The sequence below is a fragment of the Monodon monoceros genome, unplaced genomic scaffold (genome assembly GCF_005190385.1).
Source record: "Monodon monoceros isolate NGI ecotype Baffin Bay Population unplaced genomic scaffold, NGI_Narwhal_1 Super_Scaffold_19, whole genome shotgun sequence".
Taxonomy (NCBI): domain Eukaryota; kingdom Metazoa; phylum Chordata; class Mammalia; order Artiodactyla; family Monodontidae; genus Monodon; species Monodon monoceros.
This window is the reverse complement of record NW_021703775.1, coordinates 6,281,352-6,290,509: the sequence shown is the minus strand read 5'-3', so window position 1 is coordinate 6,290,509 and position 9,158 is coordinate 6,281,352. Positions and strand designations below refer to the sequence as shown.

Below are 9,158 nucleotides of genomic sequence, written 5' to 3'. Positions count from 1 at the left end.
CACACACACACACACACACACACACACACACACACACACACACACACACGCCCTCATTAAGAAGATAAAGTAAATAAACTTCCCGCCAATCTCACAGCACAAAGTCAACCGCACTGTATTTACTCACATAATCAGTGCCATCTGCACTTATTCTTCTAATGAAGTAGAAATGGAAATTAAACATGGAAACTGCAGCTAAGTCTGACCACCTGAGGGACTCGGGGCACTCCGTGGTGGGGAAGAGGGAGAGGTGGCCGGCAGTGCTGGGAGAGAAGGTCCCCATCGGAGGCTCTGAGCCCACCATGGGTTCCACCAGGAGCTGAGCTGCAATTTCTTTTAGGACACTGGGAAAGTTGCAATTTGCAGCTATGGCCACAGAGTAGTGCAGTAATTCTGCAAAATAGTTACCCCCCTCTCCCACCACTGCCACCTCCCTGCCCCACCCTACCCCCAGTTCCCTGCCAAAGAGAACGGGGACATTTGGTCTGAGTCCTGGGCACCTAGAGGAGTGCTTGTGAGATTCCCGACAAATCCAGAGTGTTTCTAAGACTCTGAATCCAGTTACTCTCGGCACTGGCTCCTGAAGAAGGAGGACTCCGTCTCTGAAGGGCTGACGAGAACTGTAAAGCTATAAAAAGTGATTCGCCTATTTATTACAAACTTTGTTTACTTAGGTTTTTATGTTTACTTCCCACTATATCCCCACTAGGATATAATTAACCACCCCCTCACTCATCAAAATTGTATTAGAAAGACTCACGAAAATAAAATAAATGCTGCATCGAAATGTAACCTCCTGGCACTGTGGAATTATCATGTACATACAAAGCCTCCTCAAAATAAAAAGAAGAAGATGAGGAATTTTTAAAGAGCTTCTTTTCAAAGGAATTTTTATCCTTTTAATTCTTGCTACTCAAGGTTTTGTCTATGGACCAGCAATTATACCTGGGAGCTGGTTAAAAATGCAGAATCATAGCCCTACCCTGGACCTATTAAATCAGAATCTATATCTTATCAAGATCCCTAAGTTACCTGGATGCACGTTAAAGTTTGAGAAACGCTGGCCTGAGTGCTAGGTAAGCATATGGACCTTTATTTTCAAAACTGTTTTCTAAGCCCTAAGTCTTTTCTTCCTCTCAAGATACATTTTAAAGAAAAACAAATATATTTTGACATTTGAAAACAAAACAGACAGATTATTTCCCAGAACTGGTGATGATCCACTAGAGTAAAGCCTTTTTCTATCTAAACTGCCAGGTAACTAATTAACATTTCAATGAACATTGACAGAAAATTTGGTCTGTCACCTCATAACTCAGGTAAAAAATGCAGGTACCACAAGAAAAATTTAACTAACAGACTCGTACTGCAGCACTCCAGAGGATTTTTGGAAACTAATTTCCTGTCATAAAAAAAAAGGAAAAATAAAATTATTTCAGCTCAAGTTAAGCATGTAACTCTAAACTGAGTTGCTATGATAGCGTGGTCTCCAAATTACAGTCACTGTTGTTTACCTCGGCTAACAAGGAGCCTCCTGAGAAGAAATTACGTGAAGAAGCCTAAGTACCCTCCCACGCCTTTCTCCACATGTGAGTGGAGAAATTGCAGAGGGGAAAATACACAAGTGAATACAATTAATGACTCTGGCTCTCTTTGATTCCCGCTCCCCTGTGATGGGGACGATCATAGGCTTCTGAAGCTGGAAGGACTCAGGGATAACTTCTTGCTGCTGGCCCACTTACTCTGGAAAGCTCTTTCTACGAAGTCCCCGGCAGGGGGTCTACAGCCTCTACGGACAGGTCATTGTTACCCTCTGAGACAGCCTTGTCACACCACTGTTAGATAACCTCACACCCACTGACTTACTTATATCCTTGGACAACCCAGCAAAACACCTGGAAACACTCGGGGGCCTCTATCACATCCCCAGGTGTTAGTTTCCATAGACTAAACCCATTAAGTTTCTTGGATAGTGTGGTATCCTCTCATCCTGGTATAACTGTGTTATTTTGTTTCTGTTGAAGCTAAATTATGATTAGCCTGACATAATTTAATGAGACCCACAGAGCCAAATGAAGTCATTTGATGCAATGGGTGGTAATTCAATACATTCTTGGTGAAACATCAACGATTATGTAATGGTTAATATATCTACATTTGTTACTAGTACAACCATAAGTAAGGGCACATTTGTCTTCTCAACTATGACGTACAACTAAGAAAAACTACCAGCCTCTACTCAAAAATGTCCCTGGGTCCCATTACCAGGAACAGAACTCTGCACCAGATGGATGACCTGACCCAACGTGACCTTTCTGCATCCTTCCTTGTTTATGATAAAGAGACGTTTTGAAGGAAGCAAAGGGTATAAAAGAGCTGCATTTGGCATTCACAAAGCAATTGACACTTTTATTACTTAACATCACCACCTTATGAGGTAGGCCAGTATAAGTGCTGTTGTTTTATAAGTGATTAAGCCAAGACTGAGAATAGGAAATGAGAAAGATGGTGAGCTGCCCAGGGCCAAACAGAAAGGGAGGCTGCAGCCAACTGAATTCAGAAACCTCAATTAAATTCCCAAACAAAAGAGAACAGGCAACACTGAAAATAAGTTTTATGGATTTCACTTTGAAACAAAACAAGGAAACATTATGTTACCACTAAATGATATTTAAAATCGTCTTTTATGTCCTTGATTTTGCCACCAAGGCTTTATTCCCAAAATAAAGAAAATTTAAACAGGCAAACTTATTCCAGGTTGAAAATTCCATTTACACAGGAAAAAAAAAATCTTGCATTTCATTTTCAGAGGTTTTTTTTTCTTAATTTGACTGTTACTTTAACCAATATTATGCCAAAGGGCCTTGTTCAAGTTGCTAAATTTAAAGTGGCATAGATTAGACCCATTCTGGTTCACAGGGACATTCTCCCGAAATAGATTTTCAGCATTTTATAAGCCTCCTACATTTTCACAAAAGAGACTCTGGAACACAGGAAAGAATTATTTCCCCACACACAATACTCATGTTCATCGTCATCAAAAGGCACTTGGTTAAAACTCATCTGCACCTCCAGCGCGCATCCTCCCTGTTATCCTGACACGGAGCCTGAGAGCTTGAGCCCTCAACCTCGATGACCTGAATTAACAAATCCCCCGCCAGCTTTTTCCAAAACACACCACCCACCGTACCACAAGTGGAGGCACGCCTCAGCTCCTGGCCCCCAGCACTTCACTGCTTCCCATCCACACCTCCTTACCTCCTCCACGATGGCCATCAGCCCCTTCACGGAGTCAGCCCTCCCGCCCTGGTCCTGGAAGCCACTCTGCTGGAAACATTCTCATCCCTGCACCTGGGGAAGCCCTTTGCCACGCGGTGGGCGTGTTCTGGGGCTCTCGGCCAATGATGGCCACCGCAGCCAACCAGTCCACCACTTCGGGCCAATGAGAACGAGCGGGGCCAACGGGGCTACACCTATGGGCTCCAGGACGCCCAGCGCTCAGGCCACGCCCAGTGAAGGTGATGGGCCCCAGGTGCGTCTCTCCTATGCTCCGTGTTCTGGCAAACTACTTTCACCCCTACGCGCTGATGAAAGGGATAGGGGTAGGCCTTAAAATGTTTGCTTTGTTGGGGCTGGAGGGAAGGGCTAATAAGGGTCAAGAATAGGGATCCGGGCAGTTGTCTGACTCTACCCCGGGGAGCCTAAGGAGGCCTGGAAGAAGGCGACTGACTTGCAGAGAACCAAGTGGGTCAGCAGGCACTACTGGAGACGAAGTTGTTAGTGCCTCCACCTGGCTCCCCTTCCCCCCACAGGAGTGCAGTACATCTTCCCCCTGAATTAGTTAATAACTTCATCTTCACCCAACGAGCTCCACGCTTTATTTCCTCCTTATTTCTAGCCACGGCCTTCGCTCCACATGGACTTTCCTCCTTTTTATTTTCTCTTTATGAAAGTCCACTTCTCCAAGAGGCGTTTCACAGGCCTCTCAGCCCTAAAGGTCTCTTCCCCTCCCAACAGGATGCGCCCTCCTCCCCCTCAAATGGGCAGCGTCAGCTTTGTACAGCAGATATGGATGTGGACGGCTTATTCTCCTACAAGTTCCTCGCAAACGCTCTGTCTCCTATGCGTCGCTAGTTTCTTTTTTCCCCTAAACTACAGGTTTCAATCCACGGATGGGGAATTTTTAAAAAAATAGAATAGAAAATATCAAAGTACACCTCCCATAATATGGATAAGTGTTATTTCATGACACTTGTTTCAGTTATGAGTATGTGTGCACACAAATGATGTGGTGGGTTGCAATGTTAAACATACTTGTTACTGTGAGTCATGGTATAAAATGTTTGAAAGCTACTGCTCTCTGGTACCTAACCTAGAGGGATGCCTAATGCTCTATGAATGCTTACTGAATTGAACAAATTGGTGAGTATGATACAATCCACTTATTACAACTTCAAAGGTTCCACTTTGAAAGAATATAAAGTATAATGTCTCCTGGAACAAAAGTAAATGGATTCTGGGCTATGTGAAGCTATGGGGCGATGGGGCGGGGGAGTAGTAGAGAGGGATCTGAATATTTACTATTTTATTTCAACAGACTTTCTCCCCAGTAACTAACATGTGTCTATATTTAAGGGAGATTAAAAACAATTTTGACCAAGTTCACTGTGGAAAGTTTTTCTCATTCACTGAAACCACCTCATGATTACAAAGTTCTGCATCTTTAAAATATTTGGTATAGGTAATTCCACCATGATTCATAAAAGGATCTTTCAGAGACACCATGAAAGCCTTTGTTCCAGTTCTTTCTTTGCCCAAGATGCCGCTATGTCCTCTCAATACCCCACCCCCACCGTCTGTAAAAATCCCATTCATCTTCCAAGGCTTAGTTCAAAGGCCACCTTTTCCACGGAAGCCTTTTTTTTTTTTTTTTTAAACTCGATTTTTCCTCTTTCCCTCCTCCACCACCCACCCCAGTCCCAAATATGGTCCTTTTCACTTCTGAATCACCAGTGCTGAAACGTTTTTATACTTGTGTACTTGTCTTATCCCCACTAGACAATAACACGCACAACCCATGGTTTACTCTTCTCTGTATCCGCTGTGGCAACCAGCATGAGGTCTTGTATTTAAGAGATGATCAATAAAATTTGTTAAGTGAATAAATGAAAGCAACTGTTACCCTGTTCAAAGGGATGGTCATTATTTTAAAGGCCCTGAGGAAGGGCACACATGCCCAGCAGCTGATCAAAAGCTGGTGGAGAACAGAAAGAGCAGCCAAGGGGATAGAGGAGGAGTTTGAGAAGGGGTCCTGCTCCTCTGGTCACGCGCCCACGTAAACTTACTGAATCCCCAGCTCTTCAGGGATTCGGCTCTACTGAATGAAACTAGGGAGCCGGCTATAGAATGAATGCCTCCACCTTGTTCCAAATTCTTCATTCGTACTTCAAACCAGAAATGGGAAGTGGAATTAGAGGTGGGAATTAGGGCAACCCTTCTCAATTTTAAGGCGTGGCTGAAAAGAAAAGTTGAAACAGCCATCTGGATAATTCCGGCTCAAAATCTCCCCCTCCACCTTGAAAAATAAGTATGGGAGTTTCTGGAGGGCAAGGAAGGAGGGGTAAGGGTGTGCAAGGAAGCAGAGGAGATTAAATTCAATACTACTGAGCTTTTCTCTTCATGTTGTCTATACAGTCATTTGGGGACACTTCCGGTGACCACTAGACTAAGCTAGCTCAGATTCAAAGCCACAGTCACAACTAACAAACTGCAATTTGTTTTTTTGGAAAACGATGCCCACCAATGAGAAAAAATTGTGTGTTAAAATACCATTTTCCTTTGCCATTCATCTGTACCTTCCCCCCACACACACAAAGAAAAGTGTTCTTCTAAAAGGGATTAAAGAAAGAAGGTTTTAGTAGTCTCTATTTTAAATTTATATACATTTTAGAAGTTAATTCAAGTAGGGCAGCAGACGTAATTTCCTAAATCATGGTATTGTTTCCAAATCTTTAATTTTAAATTAATATAATTAAGGGCTCTGACCTTCTCTTTCTTTTATATTTTAGCAGAACCTTAATTTCCAGTCCATCAAGGTTTTGTTTTGTAATTAATTTCAGAGCTGCTCTCATAAACTGGGAATACATCTGCAATACTATAGAAAATACGCTGGATTTGAAGTCAGAAAACTGAGTTTTGAAATTAATGCTAGGTTCAGATATGGCTTCTCCACTTCTAGATGTGTGACCTTGGGCAGGTCACCTGATCTTCCCCGCACTCAATTTCCCAATCTGTAAAATGGGAATAACAATAGTTATTGCTTGTTTCCTAAGGTTGCTGTGAAGATTAAATGAACTAAGACATGTAATGGACTAGAACAGAGTTAAAACATTCTAAAGTACATGCATTGTACTTAGAACAGAGTCTGGCTAAGTATTTGGTAAATGTTAGTTTAAAAATTCCGCTGTCATTTGTTTTATGGTCTCAGTAAAGTCATTTTGCAGTTCAAAGCCTCCATTTCGTTGTCTGTAAAATGGGACTACTACCACTTACCACTTCTGGGATTGTTATAAGATTCAAATAAGAAAACAATGGATATGAAAATGTTTGACCCACAGAAAGCACTCAAATGTTAGTTATTTGGGGTCACCTATAAGCTTAAAACCAAACCATAATCTTAAAAACTTATAAAGTCAACCATAAAATTGAGTTACAAAATACCATCCAAAAACTTCATCCATGACTGAGAAAATGTCCGGGTTAGAAATGCATACTCAAAGAGTTTGGTTTATCTTTAACTGATGAGACATATATAAGCTCTTAGAAGATGTAAATTCTACATCTGCAAACTAGAAACACTCCCTCAGTAAAGCCAAACTGTCCTATTATATTGTAAGCAAGAAATCCTGCACAGTTTCATAAGCCAAAGACAAACTGATGGATTGATCAAAATCTGACTGCAGGTACAGTAGCTTCTTAAAAATGCTTTTTAAAATTTTTTTTTAAATAACAAAAGTACTGTAGCTAATGTAAATTTCAAGTCAATTCAACAGGCGTTTATTATGTAACTGTGCTCCAGGTAACCCAGCTGGGAACTAAAGATGCAGAGGGAAAGACAGCTCAGGCCTGTGCTGGAAAAGCCACAGATTACGGCTGATAATTTCAAAATATCACTCGTAAAAGTCATGAGGGCTTCAGTTTTGAGTCAGCAAGCAGACAAGCAGCCTAAAAACCTGCCGAAACAAAAAGTTCTTCCTTTTGACTGAAAATGTGACTTTTAAAAGCAAAAGTCAATTTTAAAGCACAGTTTCTACCTGCAAACCTACTGAATTTATGCCAGAAACCAACATTTCTAAGTATAAACCTGTAAAGTAATAGGCATCTGTAAATGAAAGGCTGAAATAACCCCAGCAGCAACAACACAGTAATTAGCGACTTTTATAAAGTAATAACATGTTTCATATTCTTTCCACACTGGCTCTTTGAAGTTTCCAGTGTAATGTATAAAAGTTTTATTACATTAGGGCCCATCCTTGTGTATTTTATAGGCACCAGCATTGTGCAGAGCAAGCTGTACTTACTCATCCTGGGATCTTTTTATAAGAAACTGCTCGATAATGCACTAGCTTTGTGTCCAGTTTAGTTAGTTACACCTGGCTTTAGACAGATCAGTCACTGGAAGCCTGCGGCATGGAAAATATACACATTTCCACATATTGTATACGATCTGTAAATCAAAAGGCAGTTCAGCTTTTAAACTGCACACTGCATATTCATGTGCACACCACTTGCAGTTTTAGACACATGTGAACTCTTTACTGAATTAAAGAAAAACGGGGGGGGGGGAACCAAACCTCAGCTCTACAATAAGCGATTACCAGGGGAAGAACAGAATGCAGTTAATATGCTTGTTCCACAGATGTTCATTCCCGTAAATATTAAACATAACACAAGTTCATCCAGGAATATGCAGGCGGTAATTTTACCACCTGAATAGGGCTGGTTGGAAACATTTAGGAGATTGGGGCGGGGGGGGGGCGGGGGGTGGATAAGAGGGATGTGGAAACAGCCAATGGGATTTTTAACACACCCGCAACTAGAATTAAACTGCTTCCAGCGGCGCTTTACCTACACTAGCTCCTCAATATGAGAACCCCGAGCCACAGAACCCCGAGGGCTCTTCCACAGCCTCCCGCTCCCCAGGCTGCGAGCTTTGAGCGCGGAATAAAGGGATACACGGGGCGCCGGTGGGCTGGAGCAGGGACAGGAGGAGTGTAACTGTGGCCAGGCGGGGTGTGAAGAAAGGGCTCAAAGGGATTGCGAACCTCGAGGAAATGAGTCTCCCAGGGCCAGGGCCTTAGAATTCCCGCACGGAGAAGCACTCGCCCCCTGCCCTCGGGTTCACTTTCCATCTCGGGTGTTGAGAGAAAGGATGCGGCCGCCAAGACCCGGCGCAGACAGGCAGGAGGCTGGAGCATCCTCTAAGGGCACTACGCAGTGACCACAACTCCAGAGGGTCGCTGGTGTGAACCGGGGGCCCTCGGAGAAGAGGGGGGACGCGAATGGAGGGAAGGGAGGTGAGAGGGGCCGGGGAGGGGTGGATCCCCCGGCATTAGTGACACGTTCTAGAAATCGGTTCCTTTTCTCTTCACGATTGCGCTCTGCCCCCGGCTCCCCAGATCACCGGCCCCCGGGCTGGGGCGGGCAGCACCGGGGGGAGGGGACGGGAAAGGGAGGCGAGAAGACGAGCGGGCGGCCCGGCCACCCCTCGGGGGAGGCGGGAAGGAGCCGGCGCGGCGGCCGCCCCCGACCCACCCCGCCCCCACGGCGGCCGGTCGCCCGAGCCCCCCGCCCAGGTGAGAGCGCGCGGGCCGCCGCGGTCGCCCCCCGCCGCTCGCTCGCTCGCGCCCGCCCGGCCGGCACGGGGACTCACCACAGCGACTCGAGGTCCCATTCCTGGAGCAGGGCTAAGTCGAAGCTGTCCATGGTGGGAGGTGTCAGCGCCGCCGCCGCCGCCGCCGTCGCCGCCGCCGCTGAGGCTCGGGCCGCCCGCGCGCTGCAACGAAAGGCGCCGCTCAAGGTGCACCCCGGCCGCTCCGGAGCGGCCGCCGCCCGCCCGCCCGCTGCCCGCTCCCGGCTCGGGGCTCCCGGCGCCCCCC

The 9,158-nt window shown here is 45.1% G+C and overlaps 1 protein-coding gene across 13 annotated transcripts in view; it reads right to left on the bottom strand.

The window, feature by feature from the left end:
* The window catches only part of AFF3 (AF4/FMR2 family member 3), a 607,218-nt gene that overhangs the window by 553,201 nt on the left and 44,859 nt on the right, over positions 1-9,158 (bottom strand). For 10 of the 13 annotated variants that reach the window (XM_029232773.1, XM_029232780.1, XM_029232767.1 and 7 more), the window contains exon 2: positions 8,933-9,055. The exons of 2 other annotated variants lie outside the window; for them this stretch is intronic. In XM_029232773.1, coding sequence (XP_029088606.1) covers positions 8,933-8,985 — 53 coding nt within the window. In that variant the 5' untranslated portion in view covers positions 8,986-9,055. Of the gene's footprint in view, positions 1-8,932; positions 9,056-9,158 lie in introns of those variants that run through there. One more of the 13 variants, XM_029232779.1, reaches the window with a different exon arrangement.